This window comes from Phascolarctos cinereus, unplaced genomic scaffold (assembly GCF_003287225.1).
Source record: "Phascolarctos cinereus isolate Bilbo 61053 unplaced genomic scaffold, phaCin_HiC Scaffold_4;HRSCAF=312, whole genome shotgun sequence".
In the NCBI taxonomy this organism is placed as follows: Eukaryota; Metazoa; Chordata; class Mammalia; order Diprotodontia; family Phascolarctidae; genus Phascolarctos; species Phascolarctos cinereus.
The window spans coordinates 9930918-9955224 of record NW_027555847.1 but is presented as its reverse complement, the minus strand read 5'-3'; the positions used below and the strand labels follow the sequence as shown (position 1 = coordinate 9955224).

Below are 24307 nucleotides of genomic sequence, written 5' to 3'. Positions count from 1 at the left end.
CGTGACTCCCTGCCCGGGCACCTGCGGAGGCTCAGCTTGGGCTTATCTCTGAGCTGCTGGGGCTGCCTACACCTGAGCCGGGGCTGGGGGGTCCCCGGATGATCTTGTTGATGGCTGTCCTTGCCTTTGCTTTCCCTCCTCCCCGTCCATTCTCCCATTTCTTGAGAGATGCGGACATCTCAGCAAGGTGAGGACATAGACACCTGGCCTAACCCCATTCCTGCCTGTATGCGTTCCAAAGTTTGTGTTTGCACATGAAGTGAGGAAGGAACATTCCAGAAGCTCTTTGCCTCCTGTCTTCTAAAAGGAGATGGATGACAGCATCCTACAATGAATGGATTGACTGAATATTTAAATTGAGTTGAACAGGATAGTTTTCCACAGTGTCACAGAGTTACAGACAAAAGAGGCCTTAGTCAAGCTTCCCCAATACAGTCATTCCCATCCCTTCCTCCTGCCCCATTAGTAACTGAGTAAACTGAGACCCAGAGAGAAGTGAGATCCTCACGGACACTTTGCCAGGAGGCAGGAGATCCTGGACTCAAACGGAAAGACTTTGCTCTGCCGTGTTCCGGGATTCCCATGGTCTGAGGAGGTGGGCAGGGACGTGCGTATTCCTAACTCCAGCCTTTCTCTCTCCTGGCACTCTCTGTACCGCCCTACTGGGCTGCCCCATGTTAATATCTCATATCTGGGCATTAATTTTTTCACGAGAGGTTTTAAGGACAATACGTCTTTAAACATAAGTTATCTTCAAGCTGGGGCCCTTAGGCCTAAATACAGCAGCTGTGCCTGAGGTGCACAGCAGACAAAACCCAAGTCCAAGTAGCAGAGCAAGAGCTCAAAAGCGATTTGAGGAAGCTGAGTCCTTTACTGTGTAGGTAGCTGTCAGCTACCTACACAGCTGTGTACTAGCTGTCAGCAGACTGAGAGGACTTTAATCCTGTGTTCCCTTTAAGGCTGAGCAGGTCTGTGAGAGGTGGCCTTGGTTTTTTTCCTACATCACCTCTGCTCCCTCCTGCTTCCTTTCTCCCAGGCTGTTTGACTGTCAGTCCTATTGTATGGGGCTGTCTTTTCTTTCTTTTTGGCCCAGTCCTTTGTTCTCCTCTGTCCCTTCACACGTCAGGCTTTGTCCGGCTCTGTGTGACAGGCGGGCTAGCCAGGTGCTGACCAGGGAGCCAGGAAGACCTGGCTTTGAGTCTCTCCTCTGACACTCCCTGTCTGTGTGGCCAGGGACAAGTCACATCACCCCTCACTGCCTCAGTTTCCTCATTAGTAAAAGGAGGGGATTGGCCTAGCTGGTCTTTAAGATTCCTCGTCGCTCTAGAGTTAGGAGCCATAGTCCTGATTACTGGCCTTTGAATAAGTCATAGGCACTGGGTTTTGACCTTTAAAATGAGGACATGCTTTTTCTTCCCTCTCTTTTGAAACAGCTCCTGGCCGTTTTTCGGTTCAAAGTGTTAATCCTCGCATATGCCGTGTGCAGGCTTCGCCACTGGTGGGCGGTAGCGGTGAGTATGCCCCTCCTCCCCTCTGAAAGTGACGGGTGAGCCTGGCTGGGTGCCGAGACCCCTGGAATTTCCTCTTCGCCCCTCAGATCTCTTGTTTGAGGTGACGAGGCCCAGGTAGGCTTTCAATAGAACGCTGGCATCCATGTGCCAACCCCTGTGTGCAGGCACTCGAGCACACCCAGGCTTGCTTTAGGCCTCGAGGGGCTTCCTTCACCTGTTAATGAGAAAATACTTGGGTTTGTCCTGTGGATGGCAAGGCCAAATAGGTCACTGACAAGGGGACACCCCCTCCCCAACCTCATGCTGAACCGGATGGGACCCAGGGACGGCATCTCTGTGCCGTGAGATTGTTCTGCTAGTGAAGTGCTTGAGGACCCCGGGGTTAGAACTGCTTCGACTTGCAGCTGGTTACCTAAATCGAGAGGTGAGGGAAATGAGAAAAAATGAGAGGAGGAACTGAAGGCTTGGATTTGGTCGACCCACCTCCTCTTGGGGCAGCAGCTTTACGTGTAATAAATACAGGGAAGAGAAAGGGGAATCTTGAATTTATGAAAGGGAAAACAAATTGGCTCCAGGCCTGTGGGCAGGTAAACTATTCTGGACCTCAATTTCTCCTCTATAAAAGGAGATGCCCTGGTCCTTTCTAAGCCTTCAGTGAGATCATCTTTGTAAGGCAGAGTTCTGGGCACACGGTTAGTGACATATAAATATTTGCTGTTATCATCATTAACATTCTTCTGTGACATCTTCCCATCTCTTTATTTTCCATTTATTTCTTGGTGTATTTCTGAGGCTCTCTTGGGGCTAGGCTTATCCCAATTGGTGTCTCATCTGAGGAAGAAACTGCTATGAGGCCCTGGGCCTTTAGCGCTCCTGGACCCAGCCGTGGACAGCTCTGTACCTCCTGCTGTTTGTGTTGGCCTAGCCGGGAGGAAGCGTAATGCCTGTGGGCAGGGACTTTCCTTGCTGTGAATGAGAGTGATGCTGTCACTTTCCTAGGAAAACCCTGGGTGTCTGTGGTCACATCTACCCCCGCAGTGCTGCTTTGGGGGGTAGGATTGGGCTGATCCAGGGACTGGATCGCTGAGAGTGTCATTGACAGGCACGGAGCAGGGGATCTCCCTCCCTAAACACCGGTCCTCTTTGGGCCCTCGCTGCATCTGTCTCTTGGCTTTTGGGTTACTGCCTTCTGTCTTGTGAGATGCTCTCATTCCGGGGTTACGCGCACACGCCTGCGCCTGGGATGTTCTCCTCCCCATCTCTCCCTCCTGCCTTCCCCGGCTTCCTTCAGCTCCCAGCCAACGTTCCCCCTTCTTTCCCCTGAGCCCAGCCCCGGTCCATCGTGTCTGCGGCCTCTCTGCCCTCAGCACAGTGCCGGGCACGTAAATGCCGTGTGCTTGACGTCAGCAGCCGTCCCTAGCAGGCGGCACACGGTGGCAGCTCAGCTCTGCGTGGGCTCCTGACCTTTAAGACCAGCAGAGTGCTCTGCAGATGCTGTCTCATTCAGCCCTCACAGCCACCCTGTAAGGCGGTCACATGCTCTTACCATGCCATTCTTACAGATGATAAAATAGACGCTCAGAATCCTTCCCTAGACCCTCTGTGGTGGTGGCCATGGGCAAGCCGCATCACCGCTAACCCAGATTCCTGAGTCCGGGCTTAGCTCTCCGGTATTCATTCAACAAATACTTACCCAGTGGCTGCTAGGAGCAAAGAATTGCATGTACAAAAGTAGGTATGATCAAAGCCTTGCCCTCAGAGAGCTTTTAGTCTCTTATGGGGCTTTGAGGACGAGGATGAAGGACGGGGGGGGCAGGGGCCCAGGCAGGCCGCTGTGGCCGTAGCAGGGGGAGGAAGGCGCAATTGCCTTCCCGGGGCGGAGGACGCTGTGTCAGAAACGTGCCCTTGGAGCTGACAGCCCCTTTCCCACATGCCCACCGAGCAGCTGCAGTGCCGTCTGGAGTCCTGGCACAGCTCCAGCCTCTGGGCCGAGTGTGGGGAGCTGACCCACAGGGAGGGCCTTTGGAGGACCTCACTCACAGCAACTTTGGAAAGCGGGGCCCGTCGCTGCCCCCACTTTACAGATGAGAGAATTGAGGCTCAGGTGAATGACTTGCTCATGGTCACAGGACTAGCCAGCATCTGAGGCAGGATTTGAACGTGGGTCTTCTGGAATCCAAGTTGGGCGCTTGGTCCCCTCTGCCGTCGGTGACCGCCAGCCGCCCTTCTAGCTCTGATCTAGGATCCTGTGGTCCTGACCCTCAGTAAGTGACTTTACCTCCCTGGTCATCAGTTTCCCCAGCTGTAAAACAAAACGATTGGTTTAGGGGATCTCTATAATGTCATCCATCTGAATTCTTTGGTTTGGTAGAGAAATAGAGAGATCGAGCAGTTATTAAGCCCTTACTGTACGCTAGGGGTTCAAATACAAGAAAACAAGATGGTCTGTCTTCTCCTTCTTGTGGGGAGACTCAAGAAAGCCAGAGAGGAAGGGGGGGCAGCGTCTGCAGGTGGACAGGGCCTGGGAGGGGCGTCCAGAGAGTGGACAACACTCAGGGTAGTGGCTGTCCTTGTGGGTGGAGCTGCACACTCACTGTTCAGGGTAAGTCACGTGAATAAGGGGCACTCTGATGGGCCTTCACCCACCTTTGCCCATATTCAAATAGTTGACGAGAATGAGAGTGGAGAGGGGTCGGGCCCTTCCCTGGGCTGGCTCTGTGGCCTGCTCTCCTCCCCCCATGCAGCAACAGTTCTCTGACTCCCCAGGTGGTGGGAGGGTTGGATTTTGTGTCTGGGGACCCAGACACGATCAGGGCGTCACTTCCCAGCACGCACGTGGATGCCTAGCGAGTGAGAGGAACAGGCCCGGGGGGCTCCAGTCTGGCCCGGGGGCCCCGTGGGGGCCTCTCTTCCCTCTCTGTGGAGCTGGAGTGGCCGTGGTGGGCATCTCCCCTCTCGCAGAACTTGGGCCTGTGACAAGACTATTGTCAGAATTCATGGTTTCAGGCATCTGCCCTGAACTCGACTCTTTGTTTTGCAGTTGACAACAGCTGTGACGAGTGCCTTCTTATTAGTCAAAGTCATCCTGTCCAAGGTAAGAGCCCCCTTCCCTCCCCAGGCGCATCTCCCCGAAGGCTCCAGCAGCTGACCACCAAAGGTCAACCCTGCCCTCCTCCTTCGTTTTCCAGCTCTTCTCTCAGGGGGCTTTTGGATATGTGCTGCCCATCATTTCATTCATCCTGGCGTGGATCGAAACCTGGTTCCTGGATTTCAAAGTGTTGCCTCAAGAAGCAGAGGAAGACAACAGTAAGCTTACCTTTCACAGCTCTAGGGGTTGGTTTGTGTGTGGGGAGGGCCCTGTGCTGCCCGAGCCCCAGGAAGGTGCCAGGGAGGCTGCGGGGGGGGCACATCTGCTTTGCAGGAACGTGGCTCACGTTCATCAGTTCATTTGGCCATCCTGTGCCTTCAAAGGGAAGAGCCCTGTGCCAGGTGCTCCAGGATGTGCCAAGATCGATAAAGCGTGGCCCCCGCATTCTCAGAGCTCGTCACACAGTAGGAATGACAGGACGTGCATCCATATATATATATATATATATGTATATATAAAATGTGATAGACATTAGAGAAATAAATTTATGATGTTTTTTATATGATAGATCATTCGTTAATAACTAAGGCACCAATTTAATCAATTAGATATTATATAACATAAAAATAAATAGCAAATGATAAGTAACATAAGAAAATAAATTAATTTTAATTTAACTTAATAGATTTATAATAAAAATGATATTAAAATATAATTTTAATGAAATCTAGGATTGTGGGGTTTTGATGTTACACACACACACACACACACACACACACACACACACACACACACGAATATGAGAACTGCATAGGGGAAGTATAAGATAGGACTTGCTCTGGGGTCAGATAGGAGCCTGCTTCAGTTCACAGATGCTCACGGAGTATTTGCCCTGCGCCAGGCTAACGTAGTGTGAAGGGCAGGGGACCGGAAGGAACAATAGCAGGCTAATGCGGGGTTACGATACACCCCTCCCCCCTAAATACATAAGCTACAGAGTGTAATGAAGACGGAGCAGAGGTCTTCTGGGAGGGAGGAGAAGGTTGATGGAGGAGGAGGCACTTTCACAGGGCCCTGATGAAAGAGAAGGATTTCCCAGGGCTGAGAGGAGGCCAGAGTGTTTTTGGCATGGGTGGAGTAGATTGTATGTAAGGGGTTGGAATGGTGTACTGGATTCTGATTTACCAGATGACCTTAGGCAAGTCACTTAACCTCTGCCTGCCTCATTTTTGTCTTCTGCAAAATGGGGCTAATGTGAGTACCTCACTTCCAGGGTTTAGGTAAGGACCTTAACGCACTATGTCCTAAGTGCTTATCTGTTAGGTAGAATAGGGTGAGCACACAGAAGATCCGGCTGTGCACTGGGGCTGGAACTTAGGTTGGGAGAGACGTCTTATGAGATAGGCTGGAAAGATAAGTTGGAACCCCACTGTGGAAAGCCCTGAATGCTGGGCCAGAGAGGGTGTGTTTTACCCAGTAGGCAGTGAGGAGTTGAGCAGGGGGCGTCACAGGGGTAGGGCAGCTCTTTGGAAGCTGGGAGTGGGGAGGACAGGAAGGCCTGGCATGGAGGAGTGGCCCCATGAGGGGAGGGGATGGATTCAAGGATGCTGTGGAGAGAGAATCAGCAAGACTGGCGATTGACCGGATGTTGGGAGAAGGGAAGAGGCAGAGGTGACTGGGTCATTCAAGCCTGGTGAGCAGCATGATGGTGGTGCCATTGATGGAGTTTGGGCTGAGAGGAGAGGGTGCGGTGGGGAAGGTGAGGCGCTGCGTCCCCTCCGAGCTGCCCACAGGACGTCCGGGGAGGTGGGTAGACAGACAGACACAGAGGCTGGGGAGAGACCATTTGCGCAGAGGCATTGTCTCATCTGCTCCCATCTCCACTTTTAAGCGTCAGGCTTGTGTTTCCTTCCATTTGTGACTTATCTCATTTTTGTTTTTCTGAATCAGGACTTTCTGTCTCCTGGTTCCTCCTTCTCTCTAAAGGCAGGACTTCATTTCTTCAGTTCCTTTTGCTTCATCTCTTCTAAGGGGCTTCTCCCCACCAGCCCCTGCCCCTCTCCACTTCCTAGTTCTGTTTAGCTGTTCATTGCCTTTTGTCCAGCTCTCTACTTCCTCCCCTGCTTTTTCTCTCAGCTCCGCAGCCAATTAAAAGCCCCCTTCCTCTTCTGCCTTTCTGCTTGTCTTGTTTGTTGTTGTATTTTAAAGTTCTCTGCCCCCTTTTCTAAACAGGATTTCTTTTTCTTGGTTTTTCTTTTTTTAAAGTTTTCTTCCCTTTCTGTCTATCCTTGACTTTTATTTACAGCCCTGAGCTTTATCTTAAACCTTCTTCAGGCTCTGTGTTCCCTAAGGAATTAAAGCTCTAAGGTTCTTATCTAGAGTTCCCTCTCTGTTCTTTCTTTGCAGATCTTGCCCTTTCCTCCTTTTTTCTCTGTTGTGCCTCTTAGAGACGTCAGTTCCTAGAGGAGATAAAGAGGATAGAAGTGTTTTCTGCCCTATGGTAGAAATGTTCACGGTTCCTCAGTTCTGCCATTCATCTCTACCGCCTGCCCTCAGTGGTCATGTTTTCTCATTTGCCATGAAATCTGCTCTCTGGGTCCACGCACTCCCACCCTTTGGGACGTCACTTGCCCCGAGGAGCTCTGGTGCCTCTTCTGAGGTGGAGGCTGTCCATGGAGGCACCAGTCTCTCAAAGATGGCAGTGTCTCTAGGCCCCGAAACTCTGCAGGTGGGGCCCATGAGGTCCCTTTTTTCCCCTTCTAGGACCCTGTCTCCCATCCTAGAACATCTCTCTGCCCAGATGGGTAGCAGTCTTCAGTGGGCTCCCTTTCCACCAGTGGAGAGATTTCCCTCTTTCTTTCCTCTCATCCATTCTTTTGTAGGGAGATTATGGAAGTTATTTGGGAGTTATTTCCCCTTCATTGTTTATCATTGCCTTGATGAGGGCACATCATGCCTTCCCCTCCACCTTCTTCCTCTCCTTTCCCCAATTCCACAGTTTGGTCACACTCCTGGAGCCATGTGGCAGCAAATTAATCTCAGGAGTTTCAGTCTCATTGTTCCATTTTTGTCCCTCTGTTACCTTTATCTCCTTGGCTACTTAAAAAAAAAAGCCCCTTTTCTTTAGGCTGTGGCCGAGGACTCCCTGCCAGCCTATACCTCCTCCTCCTCCTCCTCAGAGGGGGGACTGGGGCAGAGAGCAGGGGAAGGCCACATCTATGGTCACTTTCCTCGTTGCCTCTAATGCTTATTTTGGAGAGGTTTGAGAGGTGGTAGGGACTGGGTCAGATATGTCGTCCTCCATCCTGTTGGTGGCATGACCTGGAAGACCCAGGTGAGGTGGTCAGAGAGAAAGGAGCTGACAAAAGTGCCCTGTGGGACACCCGACCTTGACAATAGACAAAGGGCCAGTGACAGGTTCAGAAGAGGACTCCTCAGTCAGGCCAGAAGAGGAGGACAATGGCCAGGAGTTGCTGAGTATTGTTTTGTTATCTGATTTGATCCTCACAACAGCCTGGGGATGTAAGTGCCATTCTTGTCTGCCTTTTACAACTGAGGAAACTGAGGCCGAGAGAGAGGCTAAAATGACTTGCCCAGGGTCACATGGTCTCATTCAAGTCAGGTCTTCCCGGCACGAGGTCCAGCAGTCCCTCCACTGCTGCTCCTCATGGCCTTCACCAGGAGAATTAGAAGCCATAGGCACCAAGGGAGGAGGGCGCCTGGGGCAGTCAGTGGTGTCCAGTGCGAGGACGGACGGAGAAAACGCCATTGGAATTGCCTGTTAAGGGGACTTTGGCTTTGGAGAGCAGAGGGGAGACAGAAGCCACATGGTGAGGCCATGGGGTGAAGGCAGTGAGGACACTGAGGTGACTTCTCTGATCCCTAAGTTCTTACAAACTGATGGTTTGAGGAGGTGGCTTCTTGTTGTTTTAAGGATGTTGGAGACCTGTGTGTATCTGTAGACAGAGAGAAAGGAGCCTGTGGAGAGGGAAATATTGAAGATACACAAAGGGGGCCAGGGAGGGGGTGGCTGATGGATGGAGCCACACCCTGGGGTAGATGGGAGCAGGTGGGGCTGAGGTCAGAAGTGGATAGGTTAGCCTCTAAGGAAGGAGAAGAGGGACGGGGACAGAGAAGGTGCTATCCCTCTACTTTACTGAGGAGAGTGAGGCCCCCCATTGTGAATTTCCTCAGAGATAGACTGAGGGCCAGGGGGGTTGGCTTGGGAGCAGCCCTTTGGGGCCCAGGATTGTGAGTCCATCAGACATGGAGCAGAGGGTGGCTGGGCACTGCGAAGGATCCAAGAGTCAGGAGAGGTCCGGGCAGCGGCACTTCACAGTTTCCTCCAGCAGGGTCAGCAGCTGCAGAACAGTTAGAGGGAAGGCCGGCATGGTGGAGGCAAAGGCCAAGATTAGCTGGCCAGGGGCAGCAGAGCGGCGAGGACCAAGCCGTTGGAGGGGCTGAGTTGGGTTCATTTGTGAAGGGAAGGGCACAAAGGCTGGGAGAGGAGAGCGGTTGGGAGGGGGGGAAGTCACAGAGAGGAAGGGCAGGCCGGGGCGGGAGGTGGCGTGGACAAAAGCCTGAGTGCTGGGAGCCGAAAGTGCGTCATGAGGAGGAGAGCGATAGGACAGTGACCTGGGAAGGAGGCAGACCCGAGGGGCTTTTCACCCAGCAGACACTTGGAGGAGTTAGGTTTGACCTAAAATCCTCTTATGAAGGGGATTTGTTCTGTGAAGTTTGGATTCAGTCAAAGGGCTGCACTTGAGGACCTAGAGGGCCACACGTAGCTTCGAGGCCGCAGGTTCCCCCCTTGGGTGGAAAACAGGAGGTTGCAGTTTGCTATCCTGGGGTCAGGGGAGCATACCAGGTGGGCCGAAGTCTTTGTTGAAGATCTCAGCGTGGTGGAGCCAGTGCGGAGCCTGTCTGGACTGCAGCAGGGAAGGCCAGAGGTTAGCGAGGCCCAGAGGGCCTGGGAGCTTCCCTGATCCTGTTGTCTGCGGATCCTGCAGAGGGGGGCCCAAGGTGGGGTTGTGTTTATCCTTCTATTTTCAAAGAGTTATTGTGCTTTAGGCCCAAGACCTCCAAGTGCAGTTGGGAAAGCAGGATTCTTTTTCAAAATGAGGTACAATTTCAGGTGACTATGTCAGTATATTGAATTTCATTGTCTTTACTTTTCTATCTAAGGACTTCTTAGAGTAAGGCCAAATTGGTTTGAAAAATGCATTAACTAATAAAGTTTTTGTGTTTATATACAAAACTGTCACGTTGGGGAATTTTTCTATAAATGCCTTTTTGGCATTTAAAGCCCTTCATGATCTGGCCTTGGCCTACCCTTCCAGCCTTATCCCCATGATCCCCCTGCGTATACCCAGTGTCCTGCAGACTGCCCTTCTTCCTCATCCATGAGGCCCCATCTCCCATCCCAGGCCACTCCTGTGACAAATGTACTTCCTTCTCACCTCCCCCCTCTTAACATCCCTGTTTTCCTTCAGGGCTTCCTTCAGGTACTGCCTCCTCCATCAAGATTCTCTGCTGCTGGAGCCTCCTCACAAAATGATCTTGTCTCTTTTGTGTGTTTTCTCTCTACCTGCCTAGGTACATTCTGCCCCTGCCCGGGTAGTAAGCTCCCTGAGGGCAGGGCCCCGTCCACATTTCTCTTTGTATCCCCAGCCCCCAGGATAGTGCCAGCATATTGTAGGTGCTTAATAAATACTACTTGGTGATTGATGATAAATCAGAGAAAATAAAGTAAAATCCGTTTTGGGGTAAGATGCAGTAGAAAGAGCAGCTCTGGAGGAAAGTGAATGTTACTCCTGATCCTTCTGACAAAGAGACCTCTCTTTCTGTAACCTGTGACCCCCGATGCCAGCAGGACCAAACTGATAATAACTGCTCACAAGGGTGCACTAGTCATACCCAACATTCCCTTTCATAGGCCTCTTGGGCCCAGAACTGGAACCTGGCCCGTTGGGCTCCCAGTCTGTCTTCTGTCCCTTCTCTGGCATCTCAGGGCTGTTTTAGAACTGGTGGCTTTGGAATGGCCTGCAGGCAGCCCTGCTCCTGTGTCTGGGCTCCTTTTCTGTGTGACCCGGATCTTGCTGGTTGTGCCCTGAGAGCAGAGTCTAGAGGGAAGGGGACTGAGCCTGACTGACACAAGAACAGTACCTTTCAGAACTTAGAGGGGGACCACAAGGTCATGAGGTCCCTCGTGCCTGAGGCCTGGTGTGTATCAGAGTCACGAGTCACATCACAGCCACCGTTCTTTGACCCATTGGCCTTGTGGCTGTCTTTGCAGGTCATGGCTTTGAGTGGAAGCCCAAATGATTCATGGAACCAAAGATTAGATATTGAACTGTTCTTCCTGACGTCATTCATGTAAACTTTAGACGTCCTTTTCCCTGCTCACTCTTGCCCCATAGTCCAAAACTAGCATGTCCCAGGCAGTAGGAAGGCGTGCCATTTCTACCTGTCTGGTATCCTTTGGTCTCCTCTTGGGTCAGCTCTCATTAAGTGCTTATGAAGTGCCTGGGACCTGCAAATCACCCTGCCCAGGGCCTAGGCACATAAAAGTACAGGCACTAATTATTAGAAGCACTTCTTGGGTTTACATATTCTCTGATCCAGCCCAGAGCTAAATGTTTCTATAACATACGGAAAAAATGGGAGGGCGGATTCCTAGGGAAGTCTTTGCACGCAGCTTTGTTTCTCTGTACCCATTTTCAGGGAATTTTAAACTAAGAGAATGGAATTAAAATATAAGGAAAGCCTTAGCATATGAGTGAATCCATTGGAAAAGAAGCCACGCATTGGGCACACCTCATTCCTGTGGCTGTTCTGTCGGTCCGGTCCATGAGTCAGTCTGGACACACCTCAGCAGTTTGTTTTCAGCCAGTCAGATGAGGGAGAGGCCAGGAGGAACAAGACTGTGGCCGAGAGTCAGAGAAACAGAGAATCAGAGTGCTCGGCACGCCCTGGACATCAGAGCACATAGCTGACCAGATGAGGACAGGCCGTCGGCGGAGAGCGGTTAGCCTGGCACTTAGCGATACCCTTCCTGGTGCCGGGGGTGTTTCCAAGGCTCCCAAAGAGCCGGAGCATCACCGTGAGCTCCAGGCAGATGCTGTCATCATTTTGATGGCACCATCGAGGTACCAGGTGTAGCTGCTTCAAATGCCTTCTCTTTCAGGCACGCTATGTGTCTTTCATCTGCTGCTATGAGCCATTTGTTTGTTGAAGGGGACAGGACATTGTCAAGGGACTGAGGGGTGGAAAAGTCCAGTGGGACCCTGGTACCTGCCTTGCGTCCCCAATTGGGGTTGAGGGTGGGAAGAGGGGCATTGCTAGTCGTGGCCTTCCGGAGCTTTCCACAGTCTCCCCTTCACCGCCACACGTGTGGTCGACAAGCATTTTTAAGTGGCGGGCCCTCTGTCCCACTGTGGCAGACTGATGCCTGGGCTCTCCATCCCTTCTCTTCCAGGACTTCTGCTGGTTCAGGACGCTTCAGAGAGGGCGGCCCTCATCCAGCCGCCTGGGGGTCTCTCGGATGGGCAGTTTTATTCTCCGCCTGAGTCGGAAGCAGGTAAAGGGCTTTGGGCGTGCCTTGGGCTCCCCTGTGTAGTGGAAAGCTCCCTGGCTTGGGCCTTCTGCCCTCCTGCTGCTGTTCTGTGGCCCCCAGAGGAAGCAAGGAGCCTGGTCTGCACCCACACAGACTCTTGGTGCCTCTGCTGGGCCCGATCCCAGAGTTCCAGGGCACTGCCCCAGAAGGGAGAAACGGTAGGATTCAGCCTGGCCTTGGGGAGCCCTTGGGCTGGCTCCGCTGTGCTCATGGTGCCACCTGGTGGATCTGGGGAGCATCGGTGGCACTGTAGCCTGGCAGCCTGGCGGGGTGTGGGGAGGGGAGGTGGGGCCAGGCCAGTATGTCCCACATTTCTTTGGCCTCACCACATCTTGAGTTTCCAGTCCAGGAAACACATTGGAATGTAAATGTTCCCCAGAATCAAAAGGAATTGGATGGTCTCCTTTGCACATCCAGAAAGGCTGTAGCTTGTGTGTGTGTGTGTGTGCGCGCGTGCGTGCACATGCACACAGAGACACACACATACATATAACACACATATACACATATGTACACACATGTACACACATACACACACATACACACACACACATAAACTTCAGGTGCCCTCCCCTGCCCCCCAAGGGACTGATTCAAGACAGTCCTGGGGAGGTGAAGCAGACCCAAGCCCAGGAGGTGGCACTGTTAGAAAGGGAACTTGATTTTTCACAAAGCTGCAGATGCCTTTTCTGATGCCTCCACGTGATGTGGAGAGATTGGCAGGTGGTGGAGGGAACGACCTTAGCTGACATGATCCCAGACCTTGAACACTGAAGTAGAGGTAGAGCCGCGGGGCGGGGGGTGGATAACGTGCCAGAGTCACCCAGCTAATGAGTGTCTAAGGCAGGATCAGAGCCCAGGTCTTGCTGATTACAAGTCCAGCACCCTGTTATCCACAGTGGCGTGTTGCTTATGGTTGTGTGTGTGGCCATCTTCATTTGGAGGTGTGATGTGGGGGTGTTTGATCATTCTGTTCGGTGGGAAAAGGTGAACAGACCTTTGGCACTGGGTTGCAGAAATTGTGTGAAGATTTCTCTCTTGAGAGACCCATGGTATGGGTGAAGAAACGTTGCCTTAGTCATTACCCAAGACTGCATGGATACAGATCAGAGTTGGGGGTGTAATGTGAAGTGGTCTGAGAGCTGTGAGACACCAGCTAATGGCCCGGTGCATGGCTTTAGTCCCTCCGTTGCCATGGCTCCTCCTTCCCTCTGCCATGGAAACGTGAATTCGCCATTTCCCCACCGGCCTCTCTGTGTTGAGCCTCCCTGTGCTGAGCTGGGCTGGTCCTGGGAAAGCCAAAGCTGGCACAGAAGTCTTTGTGCCTCTTGGTGCAGACCCGCCTGAGTGAGCTCGAGCACTGGGGGGGCGGCCTTGGAGTTGGGCCACGGTAGGGGGAGGGGACCGTTCTCCTTCAGCTGAGACCCACCTGGCCACATTGTGGAGAGAGCAGAAAGGCTTCAGAATGGCGCCAGCTTAAGGGCGCTTGTCAAAAGCCAGATGAGGCTCTGGGTGCCGAATGAGCCTGAGGGACTGGTGGTGTCACCTTAAAAGCCAGCGTCCAGAGAAGAAAGCAGCTAAACCACACCAGAGATCGTGTATGATTTGTGATCAGACTGCCGAGAAGCAAAACTTCCTGCTCGTTGAGTGCTGGGGGGGATTTTTTTAAACCACTAATTTTACATCAAAGACACAGTTTCTGAGCTGAGGCACAAACCATGGCTGGGGTGAAAGTGTGGGGCGGAACTGTGCTCCAGGTTCTCAGCCAGCCTTTCTCCTTCTTGGCCAAAGCCCCCCACCCCCAGCAACTGTAACTGGGAAGCAGGCTTCCCGGAGGGCTCCCTCTCACAGTGGAGAAGGCAGCTCCCTGGGGGGAGTTGGGGGGTGCGGCCTAGTATGCAGCCCCATCTAACCTGCCTGCTGGGGGCAGTCTGTGGGGCCAGTGCAAGTCATCAGTTAACATAGAGGAATGTAGACGCATGTGCCTGTGTCTGCACAGATGTGTACGTCTGTGTGTGTCGGTTCGAGTGTGTATACTGCAAGTGAGAATGAGAGAGAGGAGTCAGGAATAAATGTGCATTATAAAGGCTTGGCCCACGCAGATCCTTCTGGTTTTCCCTGGTGTATCCCACTCTGTATAAGGCTGGGATTTCTATTTTGATTTGATTTTTCCATGACATTTTAATAAATGTTTAATTTTTATTGCTACCTTTTGCTTTTACCTCATTTCTCTCTCCCCCTCCACCGCCCCATGGGCCATCCCTTGTCACAAAGAATAAAAAGAAAGAGGAAGAAGAAGGCAGTTTAGCAAACCCAGGCTGTGTCCCGCCTGAATGTGTGCAGTGTGCCGTCCCCATTGCCCCTAGCCTCCCAGCCTCCCAGCCTCCATCATCTCCACTCGTGGAGAGTTGTTGTGATCACGGCTTCTCCTTCTGCTGGCCTGATTGCAAATGTTGTCCTCCTCACCCTTCTTCACTCTCCGTTCATCTCAGTCTGCCCAGGCTTCGGAAGCCTCCACGGGCACCCGATAGCCCCTCGCATGGCTTGTTTGGCCACCCAGCCTCCAGGCAGCAGGCGTCTACCTGGGCTTGATGAGTGAGAGCCCCTGGCAGGTCCGGCTGTGTGCGAAACCTCCTTTTTGTGTTCGCCCTTCTTGAGTTCTGTGCCTGGCAGTGAGAGGGATAAACATGAGAGTTACTTTTCAGGCCTAATTCCAGATTGCTTTGTGGTGGTCATGGCTTCCCTCTGATATCACTTGAAGGCAACAGGCATGCTGGTGAGATGGGCAGCTTATAATCCAGCCACAGAGATGTTGGTGAGCTCAAATCCGACCTCGACACTTTCTAGCTGTGTGACCCTGAGCAAGTCACTTCTCTGTCTGCCTCGGTTTCCTCATCTGTAAAACAGAGATCATCATAAGTAGTGCCTCCTTCCCAGGGCTGTGGTGAGGATCAGTATTTGTAAAGTGCTTAGCTCGGTGTCTGGTACATAGATGTGGCTTGGGGGGAGAAAGGCACATAATAGATAGTTCCCTTCCATCCTCAAGTCCTGTCTGCCACATACTGACCACGTGACCGTGGGCAAGTCACACCCGGTTGATGCTGCAGATAGCTCTCCGTTGGCAATGGAATTTCCACACTAGGAAGGCTCTACCTTGATGAATGGGATTCTAGTTCAGAGGTGGGGCTGCCCAAAGGAAAGAGCTCTGGACCTCAGAGACAGGAGATTGAGATTTGATTCCCTGTCTGGACGCTAACTGTCTTGGTGAGTGTGGCCGAGTCAGGGGTCCCCGGAGCCTTTTCTTTGTGGATTCCGGGATTACTTGGTTACTGATGAGAATTGAATTCTCCGAAGATGGTGTTGGTGGCAGTGCGGTGAAGTGCATAGAACCCCAGCCCGGCCATCCCTTGCTCGCGGGCACACATCTCACTTCTGGCTCTTCCTACCTGGCATTCTCCTCAAGTCACAGAGTCATGGAACCCAAAGGCTCCAGAGGGCCTGCCCCAGGACCAGGACAGCTCAGAGGAGAGAAGGAGGTGCAGTGAAAGACTCTGCAGAGGTGTCAGAATGCTTAAAAAAAAAAAAACGAAAAAGTGAGCTCTGCCTGCCTCCTTGGGAAGCCCAGGCCTGGAGCTGGCCAGCAATGCTCGGGTCCTGACCATCCACTGATGTCTGCATTCTCCCGTCTGTAAACTCTCTAACCAGACCATCTCTTCCTCCTTGGCCCAAGTTCAAGAAGATGCTAAGCAGCCTGAGGCCCAGGCCAGATCCCTGGGCCACACCACTGAAGACTGGCTGAGCTACTATGAAACAATTAAGGACTGTTCCTAGTTCCAGCCACATCCACTGAATCGTATTATCATCTGACCCACTTTTCTCCATCCCTTTTCTTCCTTGTAAGCATAGTATGAGACGCTCCCTTAAAAGTTTTGCCGAGCTCTAGTCAAACTATATCCACAGCGTTCACTGGGTCCCTTATGTTAGTAACCTGCCGCAGATGGAGAACAAGGTGACGTCGCGCAGAGTCCTAACCACCACATCTTGTCTAGGCACTTCAACTTCTAAACCTCTGTTTTTGCATCTGTAAAGTGGGCATAATCTTCTCACCTGCCTCGCAGGGGTGTTGGGAGGACCCAGAGAGATCATGTCTGTAGAGGACAGAGCACAATGCCCGGTACATAGTAGGCACTTTACAAACGCTTGTTTCCTTCCTGTTCTTTTCTCCCACATAGGTTCTGATGAAGACCCTGAAGGAAAGCAGGATAGTGAAAAGCCAGTCCTGTAGCTGCGAAAGTTGTTTTGATGGAAGTGAGTGTTTGAAGATGAAATGGAGAGCCCCGAAGTACACGTATTATCTGTCTGGGAGGGTGGATGGCCTAGGGGTGACCAGTGCAGCCCTACCTAGATGCGTCCTTTAGTCAGTCAGCAAATCGCCTTGATATTCAGGGAGTGAAACATCTTCATGTTTGTGTGTGTGTGTGTGTGCTTGGAGAGCATGGTGGGTGGAAATCCATGGGAGCCTGTGAGGTCCTGATCACACGAGGGGAGCTGAATTTGTAACCATCATCATCAGGTGTCCTGATACGTGGCTATCATCTGCTGGCATAGGAATCTCCATTTTTGCCCAGTCTTTGGGTGGCGAGGCAGGTGGGGCAGTGGGGAAGTGAGCCATGCTGATTGGAAGCATGGCATCCTGGGGTCTGTGCCAGGCTTGCCTGCCAAGCATATGCCTTGGGCAATTCACTTTCTTTTGCCCCAAGCTCTCCACCTGTAAAGTGGGGCTGGTCTCTCTGCCTCGTATGTTCCCTAGTGCCACGATCATTAGATCATGGACGTGGGAATTTCCAGGATGGAAGACCAGGCATTGTTTCAAAGCCCTGGCTCTGCTCTGGGTATCCCTGATAGGTAGGCGAGGCCAGGCCCTTTCAGAGCCCCCTGGAAGTCCACACAGAAGGAGGAGGCAGAGTCGGTGTTACTGACTCCAACGTTGCTCACTTTACAAAGTCAGAATGACCACAGGCTTCATTCTTAGCCAGCCCCTCCAATGTCCTCACTCTTCCATTGTGTTTTGTTTGATAAGTTCTGATATGGCGATGTATGCAACGACTGCCCGTGCATAACCTGTATTGGATGCTTACTGACTCAGGGAGGGGGGAGGTGAGGAAGGGAGGGATAGAAGTTGGAACCCCAAAATTAAGAGAAATGTTAAAAATTGTTGTAACATGAAATTGAGGGAAGGGTAAAATCTTACCAAAAAAGTGTGGGAAATGACAGGAATGATGAGTGTTGAACCCCTCAACTTCTTGTGACCTCCTCAGACCGTCCCATCTGTGAATCCTCTGTGTCCATCCGCATTTGGAGTGTGAAAGCCCCCAGCATAGCCGGGCTCTCCCTGGGAAGCCGTGTCCACCTGCTAATCAAGGATTTATTTATTGTGATACCTCACAGAAGATTGTCCCCCCCCTCCCACACACACACGTGTATGTTTGCCCGCCTGGGGCTGGTGAGACAATGGCGCAGAACGGCCCGTGCTGTCGTCTGCTATTGAAACCATCTCCTCATGCGTAGGGAGTTCTGGGAAAGTCTTGTGCTGTATTCCTAATCAATAGATGCCATAGTATAGCAACCTAACACATCTTCTGTAACACAAAAGTCCATGGATTTTTTTTCTGACTCACAAAATGGAATTGTTTTATTTATCTCATAGATTTATTTTATATTTCTTTTTTAAAAAATAACATGTCCTTGTATGTTTTTTAATTCATGCACATGAGCTCTTTGTACAGTTTAAAAATGTTAATAAAAGGCAACATCCCAACTTTGGCTCTGACCTTTTCCTCCTGTGGGCCCATGAGCTGGGCAGTGTGTGCTCAACAGCACCATCACTGCCTTTTCATCCAGGCCATCTCTTGTCCAAGGAGGGCAGGGACACTGACTGGAGCGCTGATTTCACCGGAGTAGAGAGCTCCCGGGTGAGTACAGTTGGTCTGCCAATACTCGTCGTCATCTTCTCTGCCACTTGTAGTCTTAGGTCTGAGAGGTTCAGTGACTTGTTCAGGGTCCCATGGCCAGCATGTGTCAGAGGCAGGACCTGAACCCAGGTCTTTCTGATTCCCAAACCAGCTCCCACTCTGCCTCTCTTCTTGGCCATATCCCTGCCCAGACCCTCCCTTGAGAATTTCCCTGCATAGCTCTCTGCAGGCCTTCCTCTGCCCTTTACGTAGCAGGGGGAGTGGGAGTCCCCCAGAACCATTTCTGTCTCTTTTCTCTTTCTTCTTTGTCCACCCCATTGCCTGCCCTTTCCAGGGGCAAGGCCTTCCTGGTCCTGTTTATTTAAATTTCTAAGTCTGAAGTCTCAGACTCATTTACATTTGTTAAAAAAGTCACCAGTCTTGTTCCTTTTCTAGGCCAACACAAAAAGACAGTTCCTTTGGAACTCGAAGGGAATTCAGGTTCATCAACACTGCTGGTCATTGCTGCTAAGTCAGTGCTGGTCAGAGAATGTTTTCAGTGTCCTGATTCTGTTAATGCCCCAGTAACTAGCCACATCCTGTCTGAGTGCAGATGTCAGCTGGGAATACTCTGCAGAGAGGGTATCAGCCTTAGGTAGACTCAGCCTGCATGTGTTAGCGTAGCCTGGAGTGTGTGTGTGTGCGTGCGCACACACGTGTGTCTGCATGTATGTGTAATGTGTGTATGAGTCTATATATTTGTATATGTGAGTGTGTGTGATGAATGTGAGTGTGTGTATATATGTGTATGTGTGTGATGAGTGTGAGTGTGTATATGTGAGTATGTGTGTGTCTATGTGTAAATATTGGTATATGTGTGATGAGTGAGTCTGTGTGTGTATATGTGAATGTGTGTATGTACGTGTGATGAGTGAGTGTATGTATGTATATATGAGTGTGTGTGATGAGTGCCTGTGTTTATATTTTTAAGTGTGTGTAGGAAGGGTATGTGTATTTGTGAGTGTGTGTGTGAGTGCACATATGTGTGTATTGGGGTGGAGGTAGAAGGGGAGAGACAGGGCCCACGAACTGCAGCATCTTAAAAACTTAGTCCAGTTTTGAAGTGGACGGCCCCCGTGACAGATGTGAACAGCGCCACCGAGGTGGCTGTCAGAGAAGTGTGTGTGTGTGTGGGGGGGGGGGGGGTCCTAAATGGCCGTGGGGCCTGAGAGGAGGGAGGGAGAGCAGAGCGGGGAGGAGGAGGAGGAGGAGGAGGAGGAGGAGGAGAGGAGGAGGAGGAGGAGGGAGCGGCCGCGGTGTGCCGGCCCCGGGGTGGCAGGTGTCATTCTGGAGGGCGCCGCAGTTGGGCAGGCACAGATCCCCGGCGTATTAAGGCCAGGCGGGGCCGCCTGCTCAGCGGTCCAGCTTCCTCCTCAGTGCCTTTGCACGTCGTCCCCCTTGCCTGCTCCCGACTCCCCACTCTTTTCCTCCAAGGATGCCCGCGGGCCCCTCCTCACGGAACGGAGCCCTTCCTTCGCCGGCTGCCAGTTCCGAATGCCCTGTTTCCTGGCGCTTCCTGACTGGCACATGTTTTCTCCTGCCTGTAGAACTTGAGCTCTTTGGCTGGAGAGGTTTTATCTTTGCGTCCTCCTCAGTGTCCTAGGATGGCCTTGCACATTCTGGGGGAAGGGTTCGGTTCTGTGATTATACAAGCGCCTCAGGGGCGGGAGACGGGGCATTTTTAGGGAGGAAACTCCCAATACCACTAGCGACCAGCGCCTCCACGGTAGCTCCTCATTTCGGAGGAGCCCAGAACACGGGAAGGGGCAAGAGCTTTGCTCGAAGTCACCCAGCCCATATGTATCAGAGGCTGCACTTGAACCCAGGCCGTCCTGACAGAGGCCGCCTCTCTGCCCTCTAACTCTGTGCAAATAGAATGTGTTGAATGTTGAAATGAATTAAGATAAACATTTGCTGTAGGTGAAGAAAACCAGAATCCAAGAGAACTCACTGGGCTGGTGCCCAACGATGGATCAGACTGGAATGCATAGTGTAAGCCAAAAGACTGGACATTGTCGTGGATTTAATATTCGTTCAACGAACCCTGGATACACAGAGCCTTGTAAGCTCTATCGTGTCACAGTGTTACATTGAAGGGTGGAAAGGCTTCCTGCAGGGCCCACTGATCTATGTGCATCGTTTCTGTTCTTAGCATGCCTCGGAGGTACGATGGAGAGCTAGCTCATTGTGCAAGGCCGGAGGAGGCCAGCCGCACCCCCCCCCCCCCCCCCCCCGTGCGCGGCCCCTTGACACAGGCTGCTTTTTATCTGTGCTAGCTGTGGCCCTCGAGAAGGTGCAGGCTTGGCTGTGGTTTAACTGCTCTTATTTTTGTCACACAGCCCCCCCACCCCTCCTTCAGTCACACGTCCCCCACTGGAAGAGGCTCGTTTGATTCAGCCATTTTCCACCCAGCCACCACACTGCAAAGACAAAGCAAAGTGTTAGGAGCCCGCGATCCACACATCCGCTGCTGCAGCCCTCACCCCTTCGCAAGCCTGAACCAAACCCCAGTAAGAGTTTAGGGCAGGAAGGGGTGTGGGAAAGGGGACTCACTGGTTGACTCTCCTTTCGCCTACCCCAGCTTTTATAATCAACCCCAAGAAAATGCTGTTAATTTGTGTGCTTAGCACAGTGCTTGACGCATAGCAAGTACTTAATAACTATTTATTGCATTGAAAATGTTCATCCATCTCATTGCTCATTTGTCACCAATAAGCAAATGAGAAATGGATGGGAATATCTGGGCACCCTTGGGAACATAAGCTAGCAGCTCTAAAAATCTGAAATAAAAAATGATTTTTTTTCCTTTTCTACTCTGCTTATTCTCCCCCTGCCCCTTTAAGAACAAGTGGGAACTTTTAGAGGGTTCCATGGGAGGCTCTTCTATACCTCTGGAATGCCATGCTAGTTTGGTGTCGTTTGCTCCAAAGTGCTTTCTTCTGATTCCTCCTTCCCTCTTTCCCTTTTCCCTTCTTCCTCTTATCCTGATAATAAATATATAATGTATAGATTCTATATGATTCCTCACTTAAATACCCACAATGTGTTAGCTACTGCCTTGCAAAATTTACAAATGTGGGGCCAGGTATATTTGTTCCTAAAAGCCTGTTGGTGGCAAGGAGACCAGCAAAGAAGTTATTGTGCCAGCATGTGAATTATGTGATGGTGGGAATCTCGTGATGGCTGACTAGCTTAGAGACAGGGAAGGAGAATGTGAACATGTGACCCACACTCACTCATGAGCTTTAATTAAGCATTATTGCTCAATATGGTGTGGATGAGAATTTTCAAAAGTATTTTCCAAGGACATTCCAATTCATCTCTACTAGATGGTCTTTGAACCCAGAGAGAGAATTAATAGGAAAGTAAGCCAGTAACAGATGGAAGAGTGTGGGCTTTTTCTCTTTGTCCTCAAGAGCCTGAGAGAGAGTGTTCTCACTTTGCTTGCACCCTAGACCCCAAGATTTCTGATGGTTTCTGCATGTACATGTAGCACAAGCATTCTCTACCACCTTTAAGGCTATTTGCTTCTTTTACCCTTCATTAGGATAGTAATCATGTAATGTTAGGGCAGGGAAGGACCTTAGCTATCAAGTCCACTTTCATACAGAGAAGGAAGCTAAGGTCAAAGGACTGGAAAACTTGAATCCCTGGCCTTATCACTGGCCTTGTGACCAAGGGAAGTAATTTCATTTGTGTAATAAGGATGGACTAGATGAGAGTAATGAGCTCCACCAGCTCTAGATACATGACTGACTGAGTCATAGAGCTAGTTGCTGACCAAACCAGGACTTCTGTCTCTTAGCAGTTGTGTGACCTGGGGCAAATCACTCCCACCTCTGGGTCTTGGTTCCCTCATCTGTAAAGCAAGGGGGTTCAGCTGAGAAGTCTGAGGCTCCTTCCAGCTCTGAATCTGTGATCCCATGATTTGCTATGCCCAGCCACTGAACAGTGCTCATACCCAACACTTCATGGTCCCTACCTCAATGTGAGTGTGACTCAACTTCCCCCAAAGTATGTGGAGATGCTGGCAGGAAGTCATTGGCTTAAATGGACCATGGAAAATTCTCTCCAAGCTTCTATGCCCTTATGAGAGTGAAAGGAAAAGCAATTTCAGGACTCAGAAATTTGTACAGAAATTTAACTTTCTGTACAATGCTGCAGGAACTTCAGCTCCACCTGTGATTTTCTTATGTCTTGGGAGCAAAATGTCTATTGGCAAGGTTGCATTTCCCCCTAAAAATAGAGGGATCCTGGGAATGGGGAATGACTGACTCTAGTCTGTTTGGCTTTGTGTGTTATTTCCAAGCCACCAGAATCTTGAAAGCACCAGCCTCCTAATTAACTGCTCTGGATTTTATCTAAGGATCTCTGTCTCAATGCTGCGCACATTAACAATGAATAGATCTTCATTTAATATTGAATGATCCACCCATCTTAAAACTTCATATCACTAAATAATACGAGTATGGTGGGCTTGTCACTTCAGAGCCAGAAGAGCTATTGGTGACGTATTGGTCCAAGCACCTCCCCTATTTGGCGATTGAGAAACCTGAGGCCCAGCCAGTTAAAATAACTTATAGGATCATGATATGATCAATTTGCAGCCAGAAGGAACCTTAGAAGTTGCCTTGTCTAACTCTCTCACTTTGTAGACCTGCTTTAGAGCTGGAAGGGGTCTAGGAAGCTGTCTGGTCCCGTGCTCATTTTAGAGATAATAAATCAGAGAAAGCAGAGTGACCTTCCCCAGGTCAGACAGATAGTAGGCAGCAGAGCCCATTTGACTCAGTTCCAAAGAAGGCGCCATTTTGGAAGGAAGACAATACTCGTTGTAATTTCCTGTCATGCATTTAAAAAAATTCAACTAGCAGCCTCCATTCATGAGGGAGGGAACCTGTATCCTAAATCATCAATGAAATAAGCCACCAGTGGGGCTCAGCAGCTAGGTGGCATAGTGAATAGAGTGCTAGACCTGGAAGAAGGAAGACCACAGTTCAAATCCCACCTGAGAAACTTAGTGTGACTCTGGGCAAGTCACCCACTTTCTGCCTCAGTTTCCTATTCGTAAAATAGAGATGATAAGAATAGCACCTGCTTTCCAGGGTTGCTAGGATAAAATGAGATTATGCATATTCACTATTCTTACTCTTATTAGCTGCTTCAGGACTTGGGTCGCTTGTGATGCTGCAATCAGGCTGGCTGAAGACCAGCTTGCCCAGACTTGGAGTGCCCCTTCTCCCCCATATATTCTGCAATCCAGTGACAGTGGCCCCCTGACTGCTCCTTATACACGACATTCCATCTCTAGACTGGGCATTTTCCCTAGCCACGCCCCCTCTCTAGAATACTGTCCTTCCATTGCTGCCTTTTGCCTTTGATTCAAGTTCCAGCTGAAGTCCCACCTTCTATGAGAAGCCTCCTGATCTGTCTTAACTCTGATTTATCCTGTTTATTTCCTGTTTGGCAGTCTTCCCCAGTGGAATGTGAGCTCCTCAAGGAGAGGACCTGGTTTGGGTTTTTCCCCACCTTTCTTTATAGCCCCAGCACTTAGCACAATGCCTGGCACATAGTAGGCACTTAATAAATGTTTGATGACTGTATGACTCACTCATTCAATACTGGTTTTCTAGCGGGTGACCTTCAGAAACCCACAGGGAAAGCCCCTCCTTCATTCCCCTGGCAGTGCCCAGAGGAGACTAAGTCATCAGGAACCAAATGAATGGGCACCCTGATTGATACAGATGAGCAAGAGGAAGAAGCCTCATTGTGACAGGCCATTCCAGCCAGTTCTCAGCTCCAGTTTCATATGAAGCATAGTACAGGAAAGAATGGTAGATTGGGAGATAGGAAGACAAGATCAAACTCTGCCCCCATCACTTGCTAGCTGTGTGACTGTGAGTGAGTCATTGATGCTCTGGGAGCCTTAGTTTCTTCATCTGTAAATTGGGGTGAACTAGACCCATAAGGCCTTGATCATGGGGCTATTGTGAAACTCCAAGGCAATAATGTATGTCAAGTGCTTTACACACCTGAAAGTGTTCCATAGAGGTGGGACTTCATCATCTCATCACTGGGAAGCATC

General features: G+C 50.8%; 1 protein-coding gene across 2 annotated transcripts in view; it reads left to right on the top strand.

Annotated features, from left to right (window-relative positions):
- Positions 1-18032, top strand: part of STARD3NL (STARD3 N-terminal like) — a 55231-nt gene extending 37199 nt beyond the window's left edge. For both annotated transcript variants that reach the window (XM_020964416.2, XM_020964417.2), the window contains exons 4-9: positions 1434-1511; positions 4552-4605; positions 4700-4817; positions 12077-12178; positions 16447-16522; positions 17533-18032. In XM_020964416.2, coding sequence (XP_020820075.1) covers positions 1434-1511; positions 4552-4605; positions 4700-4817; positions 12077-12178; positions 16447-16499 — 405 coding nt within the window. In that variant the 3' untranslated portion in view covers positions 16500-16522; positions 17533-18032. The remainder of the gene's footprint in view (positions 1-1433; positions 1512-4551; positions 4606-4699; positions 4818-12076; positions 12179-16446; positions 16523-17532) is intronic.
- Positions 18033-24307: the final 6275 nt, after the last annotated feature.